The sequence below is a fragment of the Uloborus diversus genome, chromosome 4 (assembly GCF_026930045.1).
Source record: "Uloborus diversus isolate 005 chromosome 4, Udiv.v.3.1, whole genome shotgun sequence".
Taxonomy (NCBI): Eukaryota; Metazoa; Arthropoda; class Arachnida; order Araneae; family Uloboridae; genus Uloborus; species Uloborus diversus.
In genome coordinates this window covers 10,558,202-10,584,443 of record NC_072734.1, presented here as the reverse complement: position 1 = coordinate 10,584,443, position 26,242 = coordinate 10,558,202, and the positions used below count along the sequence as shown (strand labels likewise).

The 26,242-nt window shown below is 33.7% G+C and overlaps 1 protein-coding gene across 1 annotated transcript in view; it reads right to left on the bottom strand.

Annotated features, from left to right (window-relative positions):
• Positions 1-5,081: 5,081 nt before the first annotated feature.
• The window catches only part of LOC129219816 (sodium-dependent phosphate transport protein 2B-like), a 143,500-nt gene continuing 122,339 nt past the window's right edge, over positions 5,082-26,242 (bottom strand). Inside the window, exons 3-6 of the mRNA XM_054854120.1 lie at positions 23,613-23,804; positions 22,811-22,932; positions 16,833-16,932; positions 5,082-6,953 (exon numbers count right to left, since the gene is read on the bottom strand). Coding sequence (XP_054710095.1) covers positions 5,896-6,953; positions 16,833-16,932; positions 22,811-22,932; positions 23,613-23,804 — 1,472 coding nt within the window. The 3' untranslated portion in view covers positions 5,082-5,895. The remainder of the gene's footprint in view (positions 6,954-16,832; positions 16,933-22,810; positions 22,933-23,612; positions 23,805-26,242) is intronic.

Below are 26,242 nucleotides of genomic sequence, written 5' to 3'. Positions count from 1 at the left end.
TTTTATAATGAAATTTGTTCGGTATTTCATCGTTTTTGTAGATGAAATATTGATTTCAAAAATATAAGTTTGGAATATTGGACGTGCCATAACTCTTTTAATTTTTCTCCTACAAACTCAAAATTTTGTCTATAAGGTACCATTCACCATAGTACACAGTGTACCAAATATCAACATTTTTGGTCAAATATTTCATAATTCCGACTGAAGTTGTTCTGTAAGTATAAAATTTTTTGGTGAGTAAAAAAAAAAAAAAAAAACGCTTAAATATTGCGCTTAATTATATTGCAGCAAGCGTATGATCAAAACGGAAAAATATTATGTTTGAAAAAAAAATAGAAGAAGGCTTTAATGATATTTTCTAAAGTCAAATTACTTGCTGGAGATTGAAAGAAAAAATTTAAAAATCTCATTTCTCTGGTGGCTATCACTGTGCGAATATTATCCGACATTGTAAAGATAGAGTCTAAGGATAGCTTCTCTTTACTTCTTAAGAGCCGCAAGTACGCACATAAGCATTAATTCATAATCAAACTGATGTAAATGTTAATTAAAAATTGAACATTCACATCAGTTTGACTTCGTAAATATTGCGTAACTTTAAAATTTAATTAAACGACATTAAGAAAGATTTTTTTAAAAAAATTTACAGAAACATTTATTGTTTTTATTGATTAGGAAAAGTAGTGCGTGTGTGTGTGGGGGGGGGGTAGCTTTTTTTCTTGTTTTTTTTCCTCCTATTTTTTTGAAATTATGCCCGACAGCTTTTTTGATACATATTTGTCAATCCTTTTTTTTACATATTACTGCTGGCAACTGTACAAAACCATTCTTGTTCAAAGACACAGCAAATCTACTTTCCTACTTTATACCTTTTTCTGCTGTATGAACATACATCCGTTGATGTGCACAAGTTATATTTCACAGACAATCACACCTATATGACACATACATTCAAAATTCAAAGTTACTGAACTTTTCAGAAATTATTCATTTCTGTCATTGCTACTCAGCATTTTCATCTTCATTGACCACATTTCAACATCACAAATAAAAAAAATTCTATTAAAATATGTTTAAGTAAGACCACAGTCATAGCTCAGAAATTTGAAAACTCTGTCTCTCTCGTTCTCTGTTTATTTTATCGTAGGAAGTACACTTGCGTTTAATACTAGAATTCATTCAAATGCTGAGGAGGAAGTTATTCGAACTATAAAAAATATTTCCAGCAGACATATATAACATAAAAGAAATTACATAACATTTTTTTTAATTCAAGAGGAAATTTAAGTTTGCACACTTTTACTAATTCAGCAAAAATAATTGAAGATCTTTGTCATAGAGCATTTATGGAATAAACTAAATCTTAGAAAAATCTGTCTGAAATTGTTTGTCTTTTTATCGTCTTCGAGGGATCAGGATGTTTTTAAAATGCGGCTGTGATTGTGAAAACAACAATAATAATAATCAGCTTTATGAAACAAATGGGCAATGACACGGAAAAGGCGCCATTTTGTTCCGCTTGTAACGGCTCATATGTTTCATCTTTACTAATAATAAAGCTCAAAGCATCTCTGTCTGGATCTCTGTGACGCGCATAGCGCCCAGACCGTTCGGCCAATTTTAATGAAATTTGGCCCAAAGTTAGTTTGTAGCATGGGGGTGTGCACCTCGAAGCAATTTTTCGAAAATTCGATTTTGTTATTTTTCTATTTCAAATTTTAAGACATTTTCCGGAGCAAAATTATCATGACGTGGAATGGGAGAGCGAATGAACATAGCCAATTGGCGAAAAATTCGTCATCTATTATTTGTAAATATGCAGGCGAACCGAATGACCTTTTAATTTTCAACTACGGGCAAAGCCGTGGGGGTACCACTAGTTAAAAATAATCGTGGAATGGCATAAATGTGCTTTCTATTTGCGTGCGAAAATGCTCAACAGATTCATATTTTTATTTATCTTTAGAATTGAGAGGCAAGCAAATTTTTTTCTTGAGCAAAGGGAGGGTAGAGTTCATAACAATACTCATATGCTTATGTATTAACATATTAGGAATGGCAATGTTCTTGGGGTTAGGTTTTAAACTCGACACTGCTAGCTGAGTCCTTTTTTAGTAAAATGTCATCATATTCAATTAACATAATTTTTGGAGCATTATATTTAATTAACGTTCCCAAAATTTATCGATGGGTTTCAAAATTAGTCTTCTGATGAAAAAAATTAAGTAGAAGCTATTTTAAATTTGTAACAATATAATACAAGCATTAATATTCTTGGATTGGAGCAGTAATGGAAATGGTCAAATAAAATATTAAGACAAATATTGTAGTTTGTATTTCTTTACATAGCCATTTTCGCAATAAATCGCCAATACATTTTCGAAAATTTTTGCCAACAGGCTATGTGTTAGATGAATTTGTACAGAGTTGCAGCTTTGGTGTAACAAAAATATAGTAGCTACAAATAACATGTTAGTAGCAAATTATGCTTGATTTGATATGTTAGCAAGCATGATTATTCCAATAAAAACTTGGCGATAATCTTGAGGTTATTAGACCCAGTGAAGGATAAGAATGAACAATCAATTTTACACTGATAATTCGCACACTAACAGCTAATTTTAAGTCTCTGAAAGAATAAGTTGTAACAATTAAATGCTATTGATATATACCACTAAAGGGTAAAAATTATATTGAAAATGCTAAGTATATATTTTAAATTTTAAATTTATAAGTCCTAGCTTTTTTTTTTCATTTCAGAAACCATTTCCTTCTGACTCAGAAACCCATGTTTTCACATGATTTGCATGTTAACATTGCGGATGTTCTTCTCATTTTACGATTTTCAATGTAACAAGACGAGCCCTTCGAATATATCAGCATTTGCACTACATCACAAGAAAAGAAAATTTAAAAGGCTAAGTCTCTGACTAACTATTAATTAAAGTACTAGATTTCGCTGAAACCAAAATAGATCTGCTATATATACCTTTCACATTAATGAAAATTAAAAATAATATATAAATTAATATGTTCAGAAAATACAATAACAAACAAAGTATATTTTTATTTATATAACTAGACACAATACCTATTTTATTTAATGCTATTTTTTATATGTTGTATTTTAATTCTAAATAACTTCGGGGCACCTAAAAAGCATTTGTGTGTAGCGCTATACCAAACATCCACAGTACTAGCTAATTATAGCAGTTGAAGAAATTTTAATATGATTTTAAGCTACCTCAAATCCAACAAATGGTTTTTGAAGGCTTTTTATGAATATTTTTAACTTGAACGAGTGAAATTTCAAAACATTACTTTTGAACCAGCTGTACGCTTCAATAACGTTATGAAGCACATATTTTTAAAGAAAATTGCATGCCACGTGCTTTGAAGAACCAAAAAGCATTTTATTTCGTTTGGGATGTAAAGCGGCTCACAATAAATAAATAAAAACTTTTTTTTTCTTTCAACAACCACGATATGCTTTTCGTTCCAAAGTAACAAACAAGTAAGCGATCAATCTTAAAATAATACTAACTATAAAAAAAAAAGATTAAAAATAACCAGATTTTTAAAACTTATATTTTACTCCTTATAATTCTAAAACACGTGATTGCAACTGTCATTGCCTGTAACCGTAATAAAGTTGAACTTGTTAAATTATACGATTTGTTTGATGTGTTCTAGAAAAATTTTCCGTTTTCTCATTCCTCGCATTATTGAATAACGAATTCACCATTAAATTGAACCAATACATAAGAATCTAAGAATTGAGGTTTTTTTTTATTAATTATCAGTTAACATTTATATTTCAAAATTCAAAAGTTTTCAGAATTTTTTGAATTTTTAAAATGAAACAGATACTTAAACATGAACAAACTTCAATAGCAAAAGTCTGTAGGATTCGTTATCAATAAGTTTCACCGATGATGTAGCAAAAACATTTTCTTAATGTAGTTTCCTTTATCATAGTTTATTTAATGTCCAAATTTTTATCAGCTGATACCTTTTAAATAAACCAGACAACATTTCTTCTACGACATTGAATATTTTTGAAGATGAAAAAACAATTTTAAAATGATGGTCATTAAAACGCTTCTTGATTTTCCAAATGTTCGTAAATGTTTGTGATCATAAAAGTGCATCGATTTTTAGACTTTTAGATTTTTAGACATTCATGAAAAATAATGAATTTTTTCAAGGCAAAAAGAAATTCCTTCTGCAATAACGTAAGATAGAAATTGTTTGAGACATAAAGTGACTGAATAAAATGTTCACGCGTTAAACATTTGATTAATATAAAAAAAATTGTTGAGTTTGAGGAAGGCTCTTTAAATAAAACAGGAAATTCTGCTTTGTATGGAGATATGAGTATTTAATTACTTTAACGATTATTTTATTTCAAAATGACTAACAAGACAACAATGAAACCGTTTTGAAATTTTAACTATACTTTATACAAAATCAGATAAAGTAACGTAGCAACTTTTGGATTAAAACTCTTTCCTCTTTCCACACGTATTCATGAATTTTCATACATAAAATGAAAAAATACAAATGAATATTCACATAATCATATATACATTTGAAAGAAAACACAAAACCTGAATCACTTCAGCACCTGCTAACCTTGTTTGTGAATTCAGGATTGCAATATAAACGTCCACATTTAACAAAACTTAAAATTTTAACATTTCAGTCTTCTTTTAAAAATATTTTCCTTCAAGGAAGTTGATCCTTAATTAATTAACGGCACAACACATAAACCATCTTGCACTGAAATCAACAATTATGTGAGATCTCAAAAATAATATCTACAACTTTTTACACGCATATTATGGGAACGAACGAAAAGTCGCCTTCACATTTTGCTGAAATTGAAAACTTTTTGTTCAGTAATACTTTAGGTGATTTTTGGAATGCATTTTTAAAGTATGTCGAAAAAAATATTGTTAATAAGTAGCGATGACTTATTAATGGTAGTTGGATGCATTTAGAACCAGCTTAAACGCAAAAGATCAGTTCTAGAATGAAAATAGCGATGAAATTATAATCCATCAGTTTCGCCATTTTGTGTGAAACACGCAACTATTATAGTCCATTTAGCGAGAGCTGATAGTGAACGTAAACAAAGCAACGTGACAATTGGCGTTACCGCCGTCTGTTTGGCGGTGGGATGATTGAAAACAGTGCCAATCAGATAAGTGAAATGTCCGCGATTTCAATGCGAACAGCATTGCCAATCAGGCGAGTAAGTCATGAAAGTAGTAACCCTCTTTGTTTACTTCCTGTATTAGCTCTCGCTGAATTGAGTATAGTTCAAGAAATTTTCATTCCCATGTTTTTTTTCCAGAGTTTTTTGAGGAGATCAAATGTTCATAATATTAGAGGACAATGAAACTTCCCAACCAGGCACTTTCTTTCATGAAAAGATTTTTTTATATTTTTTGGATGAGTCAGTGTGTTGAACAAGAGAATTGGCCGTCTCAACTTCACGCTCATGTCAGTTTCATTGTCTCAGTATTGTGGGAAGGAATAAATAGTCTCTCTCAGTCTCTCTCGTACTGGTTGCACATCGGTTGCGACAGTGACGAAATCTTTGCCACAGATTCAGTGCTCACGTCCTTGGTTTTGCACAGTTTAATTGACACGCCCTTGTGTCGTCAATCACTTGCTGATTGGCAGCCATTCATTCCAATATTAAAAATGGCTCTCATCCAGAAGACCTTGCTGATTCCGTTGTGGAGTCAAATGAAATAAGAACGCGGTCGTTGTCAGTTTGACACCATAGCAACAAGGAGGACATCGACGTATTTTGTGGCTGTCGCCGCTGCTGTGAAACCGGCATTAAACAAGCTGCTAAAACTAAGTCCTGCGTTAAATTCATCACAAGGCGGTAGTTGTACCACTAAAGTCCCAATCCTTATCAAGGGTATTGTTATTGTTGTTGCCAGACGATTTCCTCTTAGGTGGCAAATTACCGAAGGCGCAGTTTTCGAATCCATTCATGGTATGGTACTCAGGTCCGCAAGTTGAGTTTAGGGTCAACACAGACGAAGAAGTAGAACATGGCTGGAGGATGTTCATCTGCGATTGGTTGGGAACCATTCCTAGCGCGGGTGCGTCTCGTCGCGTGTCTTGCAAGCTCTTGCAGCAGAAACAAACCTTGGCGAAAACCCTGTCCAGGGGATCCAAGGAATGCATCCACATGGGCAAGAAGGACCAGTCTCTGAGTTTTAGCGGTAAGATGGAAGGTCGTTTCCGCTGTAGAACGTTGATCGCAACTACAATGGCCAAGATCAAGACAATTGGTCCACCGACTGAAGCGAAAGCTACGGGTCCAGCCGTGCTTAGAGCGAAAACCGTGGCTGGCAAAGCTAGAAACATCATAAAGAGGTATAGGATCGAAAACCACCTGTACTCGGCCGTCACAGAGCCCAGCAATTTCGCCAGAGGTATAGGAAGTCTCGTGGCTGGGATGGGATAGAACAGGAGAATACCAGTCAGGTTGAAGAACAGGTGGCAGAATGCTATCTGCAGGGTGTCCTTGAGCGCCGCCGGTGGTGCTGCAAAGGCTGCCAACAAGCCTGTCGTGGTGGTTCCAATGTTGGAACCGAGAGTTAGAGGATAGATTCTCTCTAGAGACACGATCCCCACTCCAGCGAGGGGCGTGAGGGCTGAAGTGAAGACGGAGCTGCTCTGTACTAGAACTGTCATGGCGCAGCCGAGAGCCATCGCGGCATACCCCACGACGAGGCTGTATGGGAATGGCGGCTCGGCATTGATGAGGCGTCTCAGGAGGGATGCAATGGGCCCGCCGAGCATGGAATGTAGGAGTTTCACCATCGAGACGAGGCAGGAGCAGAGCAACACCAGGGAGAAGAACAGCAGAAGTGCTCCCAAAGCAGAATCCGACCACGGGATCATTTCCAGTAAATAACCACCTGTAAAACAGCGAGACTTTTACTTTTGCATCAAACAAAATGGAAGAGAACAGCGTTCTAGCAACAAAATTTCAAAGTTATCATTTACGTATGCGTGCTTCGGGGCAAGTAGTGGTCAGCAGTTAATTGAGAAATGAATGAAATTTATACATTCATACATATACTAAATACACTGTTAAAAATTCAGAAAACTTTTATGGTAAATATTACTGTAAAATGGAGTGTTTACAGTACAGAAAATCATTACAGTAAATTGTACCGAGAAAAATAAACGATTGCAGCGCCAATTGATACACCACGTGACTTACAGTGAAAAGCACATAACACCGTATTTCCCCTCACTTGATGTTTCCCAACTCGTATGGTGGGCAGCAAAGCCGCATGCCAATCCGAAGGTCCCGAGCTCGAACCTGCTATTCACATTTTGCGTTTTTTAACTATCGTTTATTCTGCTTCAACATTTTACAGTAAAAGAGGATTTTACAGTAAAAGTTACTGGCAACATGGATGCCAGTAACTTTCACCGTAAAATTTCAGGATTTTTTTTAACAGTGTACTTTTAAAATATACATACATTCAGAGGTAATACATAACAGTTGCGCTACAATACGTTCCTTTTACTAAAACCAAAGTACCTCGATATGTTCCAAATATGGTTCTATCACAGTCAGGGGCTCCCCGATGGGAAGTCACCGTGACCTTCCAAAATTACCTTTTTCAGCAAATGTTGTCAGACGTCTTGGCAAAATTATCATCATTCGGCAAAATTATAACCATTCAGTGAAATTTGGAGCTTCATTTGGCAAAATTATCATCATTCGCCGAAATTTGGAATTCTTTTTGGCAATATTTATTATCATCCGGAAAATTTTGGAGCTCTATTCGGCAAATTGAAAATTTAAGCTCTCAAAAATTTAAGTTCGGGGCGCCCCTGGTCACAGTTACAAAATGATACGACAAGCCTACTTCTGTAACAAAATGGTACACTAAAATTCATTTTTTAGCTGAATTGGGGAGCCACCACTTTAACAGTAGGTAACCACGGTGCCACGATCCCCAGATACTACGCCATGCGAATTTTTTCTGTAGGAGTATTTAAAGGATTGCGTATAAGTGCTTACAATTCCAACGACTCTGTCTACTTTAAAAATCCGTATCACTCCTGCTATCGCCAGCATCCATACAGTAACGATTCAAAGTTTGGCAGGAATACTTTTCAGATTTGACGTATCCATTAGAAAAAAAGGAGTGCTTATAAATATTTGTGAGGAGTACATTGAAAATATGATTATGTTATTTCTTCATGTATATACAGGGTGTTTCAAATGAATAGCGGGGTTTTAACATGTTATAATATTTATTACACCAAACTTACAGCCACAAGTGATATATTAAATGAAAGAGAAACTCTAACAGTTTTGTTTGTTGGCATCAGTGCGCATGCGCGTGGAATGTTTCTGCTGCAATCCACTAGAAAGCGCTTGTAGCAAAGATGGCGACTAAAGAAAAGAAAGCGTTTTGTGTTTTACAAAAAACTTCATCTTTCAGCAAGATGGTGCGCCGCCTCACTGGCATAATGGGGTACGCGATTGGCTTAACCTAACTGTACCCGACGGCTGGATTGGCCGTAAGGGGCCTAATGATGGGGCTTGTTTCCCATGGCCTCCACGGTCACCCGACCTAACGCCGTGTGATTTCTATTTTTGGGGGTTTATTAAGGTCCGTGTGTATGTGCCTCCACTGCCAGCCGACCTTCCCGAATTAATTAACAGGATTGAAACAGCTGTTGCAGCAATTACTAATGAGACACTCATTAGAGTTTGGGAAGAACTCGCATATCGTCTTGACGTGTGCCGAGTGACGAATGGTGCTCACATTGAACACATATAGGCTATTTTGTAAAACTGTTTGAGTTTCTCTTTCATTTGATACATCACTTGTGGCTGTAAGTTTGGTGTAATAAATATTACAACATGTTAAAACCCCGCTATTCATTTTGAAACACCCTGTATATTATTTGAATTTTGAGTAGATCACTTATGAGATTGTGGCATTCATTTTGACTTTCCTCCTTAATTTATGAATGCTTGAACTTTATTACTATACATAATAGTTTCTGATTTTTTAAATTTACGCACAAAATTTTATAGAGGCGGTACAGGATCTTACAGTCTCTGCAATATCTATAATAACCTTCTCAGTAACCTGTAATAACCATCAGCTGTAATAATTTGTAATGCCCCCTGTGGGGATATCCTCTGGGACCCCCATGGGAGGGGTCAGAGATTCACATTGGAGGGTTCTTCTTCAGCAGACAATACTATTTTGAAAAGATTAACATCACCAAGCTTGTTTTATCTGCACATAATTTCATATAAATGTGTCTTCAATCATGGACATGACACCAACTAACCAAACTATTTTGAAATTTAATTTTAACTAACTGCGTTGCCAGGCTTTGCCCGGTCTACCTTGAAAAAAAAAATGTGTCAAGTGACGTATATTCAACAATCAAGCGTAAAAAATAAATAAAAAAAAACCATCATGATTTCCTTTCCAAACAATGACGACAAATATTAAAATACTTTTAAGAAATTAAATCCAGAAAGATGGATGTAAAATGCGTAAACATGGAAACACAAAATAAAATAAGTTTAAGGAATTAAAATGCAAAAGAAAATGGTTCACAATTTGAATGGAATCCAGATTTCTTAAACTTGATTTTAAAAGGCTTGTAACTTTTTTTCCTTTTGAGATAAAAGCTTATTTTTTCGACCATAGGTCGAGTTAGATCTGGAGTTAAAAAGGTCGCTTTTTCCAATGCTGTCAAAAAGAAAACTGTAGGACAATTCCTTCACTTTTTATTGATTCCTTTAATGAAGAAAGTAGTGCCTAAATTTCAGCTAAGCCTAAACAAATTCGAGTTAAAAACGTAAAAAACTCCCGCCTCAATAAAGTTAGAGCATCGGAACAAATTGCGTAGAACGAGGAAAATTCTTCCCTTTCCAACGATATATAATATTACTATTTGCGAGTAATTTTTCACCCCCATATTCGGGAATTTATGTGAAAATTGGGCCTAAATTGGAATAAAAAAACGAACTGGTCTGCAAACCTTCTCAGGACTTAAAGGAACAAACTGTGAAAATTTCAGCAAAATCGGCCGGGTAGTTCTCGAGTTTTGCGAGTTCAAACAAACAAACGCTTTTTGGAGACTTCATTTTATACTATGTAGAGATGTAGCGTATTTAACTATTGTCATTAATAAAATATTGTAATTCAGGAAATCTAATCTCGCGCAAATAAACTGATACGAAACGGGAGGAAATTTAACGATCAATAGCGATGCGAAAAAATTCTCCGCAAAACGGAAGGTCATGTGTATAGGTCTTGAATCTTGTTCCCTTGAATCATATATTTATAAGTAAACAAACTATTATTTATCATTGCTGAAAATGAAAAGAAAATAACATTAAATAGTTTCGGCTAGCCTTTTCCTTTTTCCACAGTGCCAAGATCTTCATTCAAGCGATAAATAACAAAATAGCGAAACAAACTTTTCTGATGGAGTCATCGATTTAAGTTCCGTCTGTTTTCTTTTAGCTATTTCCGTAGCTCCAAACAAAATGGATCATAACCTTGACCATGTTAGGGAAACTGCGTGAATAGAGTAAAATTGATGTCAATAAATGGTGCACTGGATTCTTGCCAGACCTACTACTAAATTTTATTCAAAGCACATGTATTTATTTATTTATTTATTTTGACTACTACATTCAATGCAGTTTTTACTTCCTTTTACAAAAAAGGAAGTATTGTACTCGGGAAAAAATTTTCACCCAAAAATTCGTCTTAATTTCCATTTAGCTCACCCCCAAATGAATGTTGAGTTTTTTTTCAACCCGACCAAGCGTGGATATGTGCCTAGGAACGTACAAACACCCGAAATATCCATTTTGACGATCCCCGAGTTAATTACAACGAGTTTTCTCGTGACGTCTGTACGTACGTATGTATGTGCGTATGTGTGTATGTATGTCGCATAATTCAAGAACGGAATGTCCTAGAAAGTTGAAATTTGGTACTTACACTGCTAGTGGGGTCTAGTTGTGCACCTCTCTTTTTGATTGCATTCGAATGCTCCAAAGGGGGTCTTTTGCCCCTTTTGGGGGGGGGGAAATCATTGTTAATTTCGATGTAAACTCAAGTGGTGTTATAATTTGGTGGACACTTGGCAATATATCACCAGTCTTTTGGTCGCCAACTTGGCGACAAATTTGGCGATTTTTTAAAATTATTTTTCTTTTTAATCTGGTTCCAATTTGGCCACTATTGGTGATATTTGGGGAGTGAACTATTGAATCATATCAAAACTGCCAAAAATAAGAAAATGACATTAAACTGGAGTAAAAGGAAGTCATGTGATGCACACATCAGCTCGTTTATAGTGAGGTTGCCCTTAATCGAAAAAAAATATTTAAAGATTTGGTACTTATGGTTTAAATTCCATATTAAGCAAGAAATTTAAGTCAATTCCTATTGAGATCAAGTTTACCTCGTGTGTGGAAATCATATTTATATTGCTTTAAAAGCTGGAAACAATGCTAATCTGGAAGCAATGTTCAACAATGACGGTGATCAACAATAAATTTCCAAATGAAGGCTTACCTATATGTTAGCATGAAATTAGTTAATTCAATAAGACGTTAAATCCCGGTTATCACAAATTTGCCATTTCAACTGCGTTTGCGCGCGGACTTAGCTTTTTGGGCTTTCTGATTCAAGATTACGTGTTGCTTGTTTATATAATGAATGCGATTAGAATATTTTCACAGCCATTTCGTGATACATTATATGAAACTACGGATATGAATAACTGATAATCTTTATAATGTAAAGAGAAAAATGACGCTTCAATATTTATTAATTTGAAAATATTTATTTAACATGACCGTAAAACATGTTGTGTACTTCAAAAATGATTGGAATATGAGAACAGAAATCCGTCTTTTGCGGATATTTTACGTTAGGCGTAAACAGCTTACAATTATGCATTTTTATTTAGGTTGAGGTTTCGGCTTTGTATTTAAAAATTTGGCCCTGAAAAGGGTCTTTGATATAAAAATCAGACTCCGAATCCATTAATAATTAAAACGCAAAACTCAACCTTTCTCGAGGCCTAAACTCTAAATCAGAGAAAGCTTTGCGATTTCTAATTTTTATCTGTTGCCATCTCATATTCATTAACAAATTAAAAAAGTTTGTAATTAATTTTAGCAAGAGTTTTGAAATCAGCTAAGTCCGAGCGCAAGCGCAGTTGAAATGGAAAATTTGTGATAACCGGGATTTAACGTCGAGTGTTAATTCACGTTCTAATTACCTTGGAACATTGGAACAAATTTTTCTTGCTGCAGAAAAATCAGGGGTTTCTACGGATATTTTGTTCTAATTTTTGCGAGCCTCTTTCGTTTTCATATTACAGGATTTATGTAAAAATGCTGATTAAAATAGGAATAAACTGATAATTAATAGTTAATTAATGAATTTGGTTACAGAATATTGCATTTTCATCGGGTTTGAAGTCGCCTTCCAAATTTCAAAAGAATTCGATCACGGGAAGTGGCTGAAAATTGAGTTGCAAGATTCAAACAAGAAACACGATTGTGAGCTACTGGTAGGAATTGAAAAACATGAAATTATTAATCGCACTTCTTCAAAATGCACTTTCGTCAGTTTATACTATTGAAACTGTCGGTAAAAAAGATAAAAGATATAGAAACAATGCAATATTTTATTAACCGAGCTGATGAAACGAGCTGTGCATCACATGACTTCCTTTTACTCTAATTTAATGTCATTTCCCCATTATTGGCAATTTTAATGTGATTCAATAGTTTACTCTCTAAATATCGCCAAATTTGTCGCCAAGTTGGCAACGACTTGGCGACCAAAAGACTGGCGATATATCGCCAAGTATCCGACAAGTTATAACACCATTTGAGTTCACATCGAAATTAACAATGATTTACCCTCAATAAGGGGCAAAAGACCCCTTTAGAAACATCGGAATGCAACCAGGCTGCACAACTAGACCCCACTTGGAGTCTACGTACCAAATTTTAACTTTCTAGGACTTACCGTTCTTGAGTTATGCGACATACAAACGCACATCCGCATATACGCACATACACGCATACGTACATACAGACGTCACGAGAAGATTCATTGTAATTAAATCGGGAATCGTCATTTTGGATATTTCGTGTGTCTATATGTTTTTAGGCACTTATCTATGTGTGGTCGAGTCAGAAAAAAAACTCAATATTCATTCGGGGGTGAGTAAAATGGAAATTAAGGTTGATTTTTGAGTGAAAATGTTTTGGCGAATACAATACTTTCTTTTTTTGTAGAATGAAGTAATAAGGAATACTAAAAAATTAGATACACAACCATTCAATTTGTCTGGAAACAATAACGAGGAAACATTTAGTAATCTTTACTAATAATAGAGCTTAAGGTCTCTCTGTTTGGAGGATGTCTGTAGGATATCTGAATCTCTGTGACGCGCATAGCACCTAGACCGTTCGGCCGATTTTTATTAAATTTGGCACACAGTTAGTTTGTAACATGGGGGTGTGCACCTCGAAGCGTTTTTTCGAAAATTCGATTTTGTTCTTTTACTATTTCAAATTTTAAGAACATTTTCCGGAGCAAAATTACCATAAGATGGACGAGTAAATTACGAAATTATCATGACGTGGAATGGGAGAGCGAAGGAACAAAGCCAATTGGAGAGAAATTCGTCATCCATTATTTGTGATAATGGATGACGGGCGAACCGAATGACCTTTTAATTTTCCACTACGGGCAAAACAGTGCGAGTACCACTAGTTACGTTAATAAAATACAAGTTTCAAAACTCAAAAATATTTCGAACACGTATTTTGTGGGTGCAAGGAACAATTTATTAATGCACTTGGTTGCTGTTTTCGGGATGTAAGAAAGCCAATTTCGGATCCCAGCGGTAAAATATCTTGAGAAAAATGATCAAAATTAAATTTATGTGAAAAAGGTTCTCTAAATAAGGAATGCATCTGCTATTAGGAGATTATTCAACAAAAAAGAAGAAAGTTCTATAACTATTCTTACCAAAGTCAATCAATGACAATTTTTAAAATAATATTGCACGAATGATAAAAATAGTAATACAGTTCCGTTACTTCTTTTCCATGTGGCAATTTTTTATATTTAAGTGATTAGTTTGATTGATCACAAAATAAAGCTTCTTTGGATAAAATATGCGGTAAAGCTCAAGCTCAATAATAAATGAGCCAATGAGCTCAAAGCATTATCATTGCAACGTAGGTGAAAAAAAACTATAATATTTTTAGGAAATCTTTGCTAAATAGTTTAAAAAATATATTAAGACTTAGTAAAAGTTTCAGTGGATAATAATAATTCCAAATAACCATAATAAAATTCTTACGTTCAAATAGGAAAGAAAATTTCCAAAGAATTAAACAAAAGTTTAATGACTTAATTTAAAAAATTAAGGATTGAAAGGAAATTCATAACGGAAAATGAAACAGAAGTGAAAATTCCAAAGTGTGAAAGAAAATGGTTTAAAGAAATCAGGAGGTATTCTCATGATTTCAGCAAAAATCTTGACAAAGAAAAAAAATCAGAATAAATAAATAAAAAAGAAAATCTAATGATCGAGGGGAAAATCTTCAGTATTGAGAGGAAAATCCAAATTGAGGTGACAAATGCAATAAAACGGAACAATTAAGAAATTAAGACGCAGACAAACGCTTTCTTCTTGTATTGTAAACTAGAGATACCCGCACGGCTTTGCCCGTAGTAGAAAATTTAAAGGTCATTTGGTTCGCCTGTATATTTACAAATAATGGATGATGAATTTCTCGCCAATTTCCTATGGCTATTTGCTCGCCCATGTTACGGTTCCACGTTATGATAATTTGGTAATTTAATCGTCCACGTTGTGATAATTTGCTCGGTAAAATGTTCTTAAAATTAGAATAGAAAAATAACAAAATCGAATTTTCGAAAAATCGCTTCGAGGTGCACACCCTCATAGTACAAACTAATTTTGTGTGAAATTTCATGAAAATCGGCCTAACGGTCTAGGCGCTGTGCGCGTAACAGAGATTCTGACAGAGAGGATCCAGATATCCAGATATTTCGACAGAGAGAAATCCCGACATCCAGACAGAGAGACTTTCAGCTTTATTATTAGTAGAGAAGATGCATTCTTCTTGTCTGGAAAATCATAAGACAAAAGCAAAAAATATAGTATTTGCTTGCAACTAAAAGAATAATCTCAAAAAATTGGAAACTATTTTCTGTGAAAATAACTGAGAATGAAATCTTAATAAAAGAAAAACTCTAAGAACTATATATACCAAGAAACTAAAGAAAAAAAAACTTCTGGGAATTAAGTTTTAATGACTAAAAGAGAAATCTTAACAAGTAAAAAGAAATTAATAGTGACCATGACCATTTGAAAAATTTTAATGACTGAGAAAAAAGGCTAAATATCAAAGAGATACATTTTTATGGGCAAACTGAAAAATGCATGGAAGTGAGGTAACACATTTAATGACTCGGGGAAAAAATTCAGTAACTGAACAATTCTAACCTTTAAGGGAAGAAAATGACTAACGCTCAAAAAAAAAAAAAAAAAAAAAAAAAGCTAAGAAGGAAAGCCTGATAAGGAAAGGAAAAGTAATACTGTTCAATTGAAAAATCGCAATCACTAAAGGAAATCTCAGGGATACATTTTCATGAAAAACTGAAAAATACCTAAGAAATGAGGGTAAAACATTTTATGACCCTCGAAAAAATCCTTGTAATGGAAGAAACTGAAACAAAATCTAACTTCCAAAAACAAATCGTAGTAACTAAAGGTTGAAAAGCTATGGAAAAAATTACAAAAAGTAAGGAATAAGTAATGCTGATCAATTGAAAAATATAAAAAAGCTCGAATGTCTAAGGGATACCTGTTATGGCAAACTAAAAAATACTGAGAAATATGGAAGAACACACAGGAGAAATTCTTATAAATAAAGAAAAAATTCTAACTCACAAAAGAAAAGGTTTAAGTGTCGAAAGATCCTAAAAACTTAACGGGAAAATTCTAATGACAAAAGATCGTAAGAGCTTAGACGAGAAATCTTAATGACTAAAGGTCCTAAAAATTGAGGGGGAAATCTTAATGACTTAAAGTTCAAAGAACTAAGGGGAAATTCTAATGGCTAAAAATCCAAAAAAACAAAGGAGACAATCCTAATTTCTAAGGGACCAAAAAACTAAGGCGAAAACTCCTAATAATTAAGGGTCTCGAAAATTGAAGGGAAAAACGTACTATCATAGAGTTTTATAAACTAATTTAAAAGATCCTAATGCATGGGGAAAACCGTTAAGATTGAGAGTCCAGAAAACTACTAGGGTAATCATAGTGACAAAGTGTCCTGAAGATTATTGAGAGAAATACGAATGACTAAGGTTCCTGACAATTACGGGGAAAATCACAAGGACAAACGATCTTGAAAACTAAGAGGAAAAATTCTAATGACTAAGAGTCCAGAAAACTACGGGGAAAATCATGACAAAGGGTACTAAAAACTAAGGAAAGATATCCTATTGACTAAGGATCCTGAAGACAAAAGAGAAAACCTTAATGATTAAGAATCCTGAAAACTACTAGGGAAATCATAATGACAAAGTGTCCTGAAGATTAGAGAGAGAAATCCGAATGACTAGGGTTCCTGATAACTACGGGGAAAATTACAAGGACAAACGATCTTGAAAATTAAGAGGAGAAATCCTAATGACTAAGAGTCCATGGCAAATACTTACAAGGGTAATCGGTTTCATTCTTCGAACACCTTTTAAGAAGAGAGACATCTGTTTCATTAGCTTGGCCAGACGCCAGATTTTCAAGTGTCTTCTTGTCCAACTGAAATAATAAAAGCAAGTATATACAGTACAGTCTCGAGAATCCGAGGTAATTGAGGCTCACCTCACCTCAAATTACTGAAAACTCGGATTATCCGGAAAATTCGGAACTACTACTCGGAAGACATAAGGAGGAGCACCTTTTCCTTTTTTGTATAAAGAAAAGGAACAGTTGTCTTCACGAAAAATTTATCACTCAAATTTCGACATCAATTTCCTTTTAATTCTTGTTTTTACCCTCGATATCCATATGTATTTATGTGTTCAAGACAACCAAAACATGCATTTTGACTGCACCCAAATCCATTTTGACGAGTTTTGTCTTGACATCTGCATCAATATGCGGCGGTGCGTAGATACTGTCTGACCACGGATTGCATGGAAAGACGAACATCCTTTTTACAGTCAGAAATGGACGAATCTATTTTTTTTTTTTTTTTTAGCGAGCCAGCTTTTGCAGAAGCAGAGTCTCATTCAAATGAGCGGAATACTGGCATTAAATTTTTACTTTCCCCACTCATTCAGATAGATTCATCTTATCTGGATGTTTGAAAATTCCATACAATACGTGGTTGGACAGTACCTTGTATTACGCCAAAAAAGTTTAGTTAGTTGTAGGAAGGCTTCAATTTCCCCGTATATGCAACTTATGTGGCGTTAAGTTGTGCACCTCCAGTTTTGATTACAATCGGATACTCCTAATGGGATATTAACATGTTCTTATTGGCAAATCAATATCAATTTTACGCATAAAGTTATTATCTCCAAGGCATATCTTAATCTATATCTTGTAATCAATGAATATTCTGGGCCAAGTAGGAAATGTTGTTGAAACCAACATCTCAATGTACTTTTATTATTTACTGTACGTAGTTAATAAATATTGCAGTAGCAAAAGCTTTATAATTTTCAGATTTTATGGAAATCAAATTTTTAGCTACTAAACATATAACTTAAAATACAAATGAAGCACCTCGGATTAAGCGGAATCTCGAACTTTCAAGACTCGGATTTTCGGGACTCTACTGTACATTCAACATAGTGAGGGATTAATTTTGCTTCTTTAAGCAATGATGAACTCAACGTCACTTTGCTTAAACTTCAAATGGAAATTACAAGCACGCCAGAGTCAAACGAACCCCTTCTTCAAAGCAATAAAATAAATTTTTTCGCAAAGTTTTATATTATAATACTGAAAGAACAGTTTCTTCTGGTTCAGAAACACATGCATGTATTCTTGTATTGATCTGAACCGAACAGAATTGGATTGTTCAATACAGTCAACTCTTTTGGAGTACCGTACACCCATCATACCTTGTTAGAGGTTATATCCAACAAAAATAATTGAATAGCTCTAAAAACTCAAAAAGATTTTAGTCTTAATTTTAGCGTTAATTATATGCAGTTAGAAACTAAATTATTATTTTAATTATGTTAGAAGGTAAGCAGATTTGATAAAATCTTGATTTCTGTAAAATCATACAAATATATTAGCATTAGTACATTGAATTTTTTCTGTTTAGAAAATAGGGTCATTCCATAGTGACTAACGTAACATTCGCAGCAGATTTTCAAACTCTTTTTACTTACACCGGGAGTAAAAATAAATGTGTTTTGGTTTAATATGCAGACTTAAAATGTACAAGGTGACTATTTTACATTTCTACCAAGAATTTGAAGCAAAATAAGTGCTGGCAGGTGTTTTTTCACCAAAAAAGGCATCGTGACTAACGTAACATTTTTGCAACCCTGAGAAACAATGCTTATGTTACGAGGCAAATTTTTCTGAAACTTACGCAGGCATTTAAAATTGGCCGATATATTTGTAAGAGGTAAACAATCTATTTTTTAAAATGTACTACAGGTTTATTACAGATGAAGCTTTTTTGCCCCTTAATGGTACTTTTACGAAAAACTATGTGTGACTAACGTAACGTGACTAACGTAACCATCGAATAACAAGCAATGAATGCATATAAAAAACCTTTTGTAATTACTCTCTTGCTCTTATATTACTTTTACACTTTTTAGGAAACTTCTTAGAGTTGCATTATGGTTCTTTTTTTATTTTTTTTCTATATTAGTGTAGGAAATTGAATGGAAGGATTCAGTTCAATTAACTGAATTTGAATGTGCAAAGAAAAAAGAAGAAGAAAAAAAACAAATAAAAAAAAGAAAACTGCTTTTACAAACTGAATAACATCATTTTGGGCTGATTAAATCTTAAATATCTCTCTTTTAAAAAATTAACCTTATGCAAGTTGATAGTTTCATCGAATTCTTGCATTCTGCAGATATACTAGTTATCGACATAAGAAACTCCTAGTACTTTTCAATGGCATATTAATTTTAAGAGTTTACTGAATCATCGAACGAATAGTGTTGTGCATCCTTTTGAATTAAAATGTAATATTGAAAAAAAAAAAAAAATATTCGAACGTTTTTGCAGAATGCATTTAAATTCCAGATATCACCGCAAATGCTTGAATTTCTAAATGATCATTCTTGCATTTTCTGAAATAATGGCAGCAGCGCTTATTGTCACTGTATCATGTAACATCTTCAAATGTTTTCCAACAAGCAGCCATTACTTCATTTTAATAGGTGGAGATGTATTTTCTAAAAAATAGAGACGTTCTCCTTTGTTAAGACTGTATTTCTATTATCTTAATTTTTAAGCTTGGATTCTTGAGTTGAATGCACATTCAGCAAAATACTCATTTTGCTTTACTCAGATTTTTTTTAAAAATAATTCTTTAAATTGGATGTATCTCTTTAAAGACTTTTAAAAAGTATTTTTCTAAGTAAACAGAATTTCTACAATGTAATATTACTGATATTTTTCACCCATTAAATTTTTAATCAATATAGAATGCCTACATATTCAAAACTGTTCATGAAAATGTACATTAAATTAAATAAGATTTAAATATTAGCAGTCATTTTTAAAATGTTACGTTAGCCACATGCAAACTGTTACGTTAGTCACAGCTCAAATGTTACGTTAGTCACACTAATTATTTTATATCTACTAATACTAAAATAAATATTTTGCACTTTTTAAGTAGATATGACACTGATGTAAGAAAATAAAAAGTGCTGTTTGGTTTAATCATCTGGTTTCGTTTTTAAGCAGAAAATAGTACATTTTCTCGACTAACGTAACGTAAATATTTTCAGCGAAATAACCAAACTAATTAAAGTACTTATCTTATAATGTATGCAAAAAGAACAGTCAATTTTATTGGGTCAACATCTAATAATTTAGAATAAACATAGTTCTTTTAAAAATTGGCAAAAATTTTTACATTACACAAGAAAACGTAGACGCATGTTTTTTGCACATGCTAAGACTTTTCTACAACCTCGCACGTTTAGAGCCAGAAGAAAAACACCAAAGGAAATTTTTGCAAACTGTTACTGGATTTATATACTAGAAAGTATGTTGAATGAAATGAAAGGTCACAATTAAGGCTTTGTGGAAAAAAAATTTCTGAGGTTGAGGTTGACATTTCTATGGAATGACCCAATATAATTATTGTTGTTAGTTGGGATTCGGAATGAAAACCTTGTGTTACATTCAGAGTTCGAGTGAAAATATTGAAAAGCACCGAGTATTTAAAAAAATCACAACCTAGAAAATTCAAGACATTGGGGTTGTTTCCTTCAGTCAAAAGTACTACTTTTAGTCACTGAAACTGATAGAATGAGCAAAAAAAAAAAAAAAAAAAAAAAAAAAAAAAAAAAAAAAAAAAAAATAACATAAACCCAGAAAATATTTTCATTTTCTCAACAGTTATTTTTTAATTATTTATTTTAAATGTCCGATTTTTCAATCAAGGCGTGGTCTTGATGACGTCACAAATGATGCATTTTAGCGCATCTTTCTAGCACGTTCCACGTTATCATAATCAACAAGCGAATCAAATATTGCGCTCTACGCTTGCTATCAACCTTATCGTTGCCAATACACGTGAGTAAAGATGCGAATTAAATATTTTGCTTTGTGAATGGCAACACTAAATGGCATTTCATCATTTGTGATGTCATCGGCAAGATTTGAAAACAATGAAAGCGCACCGATTAAAGTATTTTTTTTTTTTAATATTAAACTTAAATAAATTATTTAAACAATGGTCGGATCCTATGTTTTTAAACATGCACTTTCAGAAAAAAATACTTTTAAAATTTTGGAAACGATTCCATTCTTAAAAAATCGTCTGTAATAATTATCACAAATAATGCAATACAACTCCTTCGAACATCATCACCTTTTTTTTTGTATAAATACACTTCATGAAGGAATGTAGAAAAACATTTTTTTTGCACGAGTTCTTTCAATTGGTACTAACAGTTAAAAAAAATAATAGAAAAGCGCTTGGTATTTATGATAAAACTCTACATTTTATTGCTTCTCTTCAGTTACATAAGGATTAAAAAACATCGCAATAAAAACTCAAAGCGGAGAGCACAGTTAAGCCTGAACCAACAGTTTAGTAGGCAATGTGCTGCTGTATACACAAATCATAAAGTGGCGCCGTTTTGGAAAACACGTTCGACATTGCTGCCATTCATTTTATCATTGCATCAAAAGAATTTATTTTCCATTCAATACAGATAATTCATAAAAATAACGTCACTTGGGTAATTAATTCTGCGATCATTTAAACCTCATTACATATCTATACTCGTGTGTACCTATAACTTTTACATTCATTTTTCAACACGGGGCACTGTGGGCGCTCCGTGCCAACAAAAAAGCGTCAAAAAGCGCTTAAAAGTGTTTTTAAACCTCTCTCGCTTGTTTGTTTACTCAGGCATGTTATAATGGATTTTTCTCGATTTGTTTGGGCTCTAAGTCCAAAGTTCGCTGGTCTACGCAGCTAATTCCTTTTCAGGGTCCTTCTACAAACCATTGATGACTAATTAATATTAATTTATAAGAGGACATAACAGGACATTTTTTTGTAGAGCGTTTTGAAAAAAATAACTTTGAATTCCCCAGTTTTCTGTGCTGATCAAAACCAATTATTTGTTTGAATATTCTATTGTTTTTTTTTTTTTTTTGTTCTTTTACTATCGTCGGACTCTAGAGAAACTAAATATACTCGCCATTAATAAGGAAAAAGATATACAGATTGCTTCAAAACATTTTTTAAAATCCCCTTCATTCATGGTTCTTCACCTTCTAAAGTCTATCTTTAGCTTTGTAGTGGATGAAAGGCTCTAAAATTCCAGTTCTGGTTGCCTAAGATATAGGCCTGTGCCAATATATTAATCCGCAATTGGTTGAATATATATATAAAAAAATTACCCTTTTAAGCGGTTTTTGTCGTTTTCGCCCCACCTGTGCGGCGTTTAATTCTTCCGACGTCTCATATTGCTATTTTATGTGCAAAGAAATTGAATGTTATAAGTGAACCAAAATATACAGTGAAATCCCGTTGCAACGAACTTCAAGAGATGGCAAATAATGCTCGTTGTAGCAGAAATTTTGTTGCAACGGAATTCAAGCATTGTAATGGAAATTCAACCGGGACGGTAAATTTAACTTGTTAAAGCGGATATTTCGTTGTATCGGTATTCATTGTATTGAGATTTCACTGTATTCATGACGTCGTTCACATGTTGTAAAATTTACAGAACATGTTATGCTTCGTCAAATTATTGTGAAAAGCCTAAGCTTGACAAATAGGAGATATGAAACGGAGAGAGAGATTAAGGGCACTTGAAAAAATTAAAGAGAAAGAAAACACTAAAAATAGTATTGCATGGTTCAAGGCAAATGTACCTTTTTCCTTCGAAAAATATTTTTTCATAAATTTCGGAGAATGGTTGTTTTAGAGTTGAAATTAATAAACCAGGTTCTCTACACGCACCTGCACTACCAGCGACGTGATAGGTTTGGTGAGTCTCTGCAAGAAGGCTTTCTTCTGAGCACCTTCCACATGATGCCAGTTACCAGATGCCATGATGGCCTCTGTCAGCTTCTCGAGGTAGCCTGCGGGAGAATTGGAAAATAAATTCAACGAGCGAAGAAGTTAAATGACTAAGTAACTGCACTACGAATAAACACTATTTTTAAATAGCATAAGAACAATATCAGACTTCCACGACCGGCGGTAATAATATGACTAGTTTTCCGGATTGTAGCCTATAGGTTATCCAAAATTGTACCAGATACACGCTTCAGGCTGCACCAATAAGATATCATTTAAATTCCAAGTTAGCAAATCAGATGCGCTCTGAAGAGTAGAGAAGATCCACCCATCAGAACCAGTAACAGCAAATCTGAGCTTGGTGCTTTCTCCAATTAGGATTAAGATCGGGACTTATTTAGAACTTAAAGCAGAAAAATCTCTTTTGAATCTACTCATACTCGGAAGAAGACTAAGATGTATTGGTAAACCGTTAGCCAGAAACATCCATGGATGGACCACGGCCTAAAAGCCCGGAATGTAGTTATGCTTCTATTTTTTAAATTCAAGGCCATTATCTACACTGCACACTTACTCTGAAGTAATGGAACATTGTGTTGTCATACTTTCCAACAATCACACATCTTTGTCTTCAACATTTTGAAGACGAGTTATCTAAAGTTACTCATGGGGTGATAGAAATGAGCATTGAATATACCATTAGAATTACAACCATCTGGTGCTGAACGCAGTTTAGACCTACCTGTCGCTACTTCCAAGGGTAGCAGGACAATGACTGCCAGCCAGTTGAACATATCGTGGATGGTGGCTGCAGCGAATGCCCTCCGAAATTCTCTGCGGTCGGAAGCCTGGCCCAGAGACACTATCGTATTAGTAACTGAAGTACCGATGTTGGCACCCATCACAATTGGCACAGCGTCACGGACCCTCAGCACTGGAAAAAGAAATCACATATTTTTAATAAGTTGTATTAAATTATTGTTTCAACTAGTGATGTTCCGGATATCCGTATCCGTAGATATCCGAGGAAAAATAAAGATCTGCATCCGCATCCGTATTTGTTACTTTTTTGACGGATCTTAAACGGATCTTTTCTATTCTAAAAATTCTTAAATATTTGAATAAAAGACTCTTAAATTCCGTTTAAATTAGATTTTATTCCCTATTTAAATTATGAGGTATCACTTCAGACGCCAACGGCCCTCCAAGGCTTGTTTTTTTTTTTTTTTTTTTAATATTTAGTTTATATTAGTTTTTGTTATTGATTTGGGGTTTCTGTTATTCTTCATTTTGGTTTTTCTCGACATCCTTCAAAAAAAGTGAGACAGAATTCTCTATTTACTGTTTGTAAAGGTGTTCCCGGCTCTATTATTTCGTCGGTTGGAGTAATATGGGTGGAATGGGTCAGCGCTGCATTTATGCTGAAATAAAGTGCGAAAAATTATTTCTATCCTATCCAGTAGCAGCTTTGCTCCTGTATCCTACATCTACCGAGCAAGCTAGAAATAATTTTTCAATTCTATTTAAGCATTAATGCAGCGCTGACCCATTCCTTCCAACTCTCCCTCAATTTTAACGGAGATTTCTTCAAAGAGTAAATCTTAGTCTTTATTATATTTTCGCCGTAGATGACATTTTTTGAAGAAACAGTGTTATTATTATGACGGGAATACTTTCCGTTATAAATTTTGAACTTGGGTAGTTGAATTGGTCAAAACAATTTTGAGATCCGTATCCGTATCGGCGGATCTTGAAACTAATGATCCGGATCCGTATCCGCTGATCTTGAAACTAATGATCCGTATCCGTATCCGCGGATCTGTTTTTTAACGATTCGGCACATCACTAGTTTCAACACGTTTCATCAGTTTTTCCAAAAGGTACTATTTACAGAATCACGCTGAAGGCAATTATCTACTGATGAATACTTATGAGCTGAGCTACGAAGTGACATTGTAATCGATGTTCTGCGAAGAATGCCATTTGCCCTCTTGGTTCACTCATTTTAGATTGATGCGCTCTCCTTTCAATTAATACAATTTAAAAGTGAACTTTAAATTTAATTATTCTCTTAACTTAAGCTAATTATGGTGGAATCAGGTGCAGCATATTATTGCTTAAACTGTTGAGTATGGGAAGTCATCTAACTTAAAGAATGTTTTTTTTTAAATACATTTCCTCAAAGAACTTTTCTCAATGCAAAAATGAAAAGAAAATTAAATAAATTTAGAAAATGGCTGTCTGAAATTCATTCAAAAAATTGGTTTTTCGTTCGTAATTGATGTAATTCTATTTCGAATGTTTAGCTTAAGCAAGATTTGAATCGAACTAAACCCAATACAGAAGAAATTATTTATTCTGTGTAAAAGAAATTAAGCTGAAAAAAAAAAAAAACTTATTTTTCCGCTGAAACAAAAGTACCGTCTGTCAACTTCACGTATGAAAACAAAATCTTTTCCATTTTTCTAAACGAAAATCTGATAAAACAATTACGTAGGCATGGCTTTTATCTAATTAAATTACAGAATGCTACCAACAGAAATTCTAATAAAACGAACCCTAGATGAGATAAAAAGGGGCACAATGAATTTGGTCGTAGAGAATTTCAAAAGAAATAAATGCACTAAGCAAAGTAAAAGCGATACTTATAGTAATCCTACACGACAGTAGAATAAGTACCTTTAATGTGCAAAGTTTTATTTCATTCGTAGAACAATGGCTCTTCGAGAATTTCGTTGTTACTTTTCGGTGCCATTTGAACTTTAAAGCATTGCTAGAAGTTGGGGTAAGTGTTCATTAAAGTTAGAATTAGAGAGTTGTTTGTTAATATAACATGATGTATAGATACAAAACTTCTTTTATTTCAGTAACAGGTGTTTTAAAATCTTTTACTACAGCTAAAATTTGAAATATATTTTCATTTGACTTCATGTACTTTTCAATGTCGTATAAACTTTTGAAATTAAGTTAATTTACCTGTGTATAAAATATTTAAAAAAATTGAAAGTACAAATTTTTTAGTTTGTTTTGGTTTTGCCTTGTAATTCGATTCTTGTAAAGAAACTTTTCCCCTTTATTCATTCCATGTGTTTTCTCTATGCATTCAAAAAAATAACTTCAAAGAAATTATGAAATGATGTCTGTGACGGGCCAGCGTTCAAGAGATCCCAAAGCACCTACAGCCATGAAATCTAAGTCAAAATATCTTCGAGTTACGGATGTTTGCACCACGAAGCGGTTTTTGTTCTCCTCAAATTTTTTATTTACCTTTTGGTAATTAAATTTTTAAAGCTAAAATTTAGTATTAAAAGGATGAAAAATTTTCCACACCCCTTAATATTACATGTCACTCAAATGAGCTTTTTTTTTCTG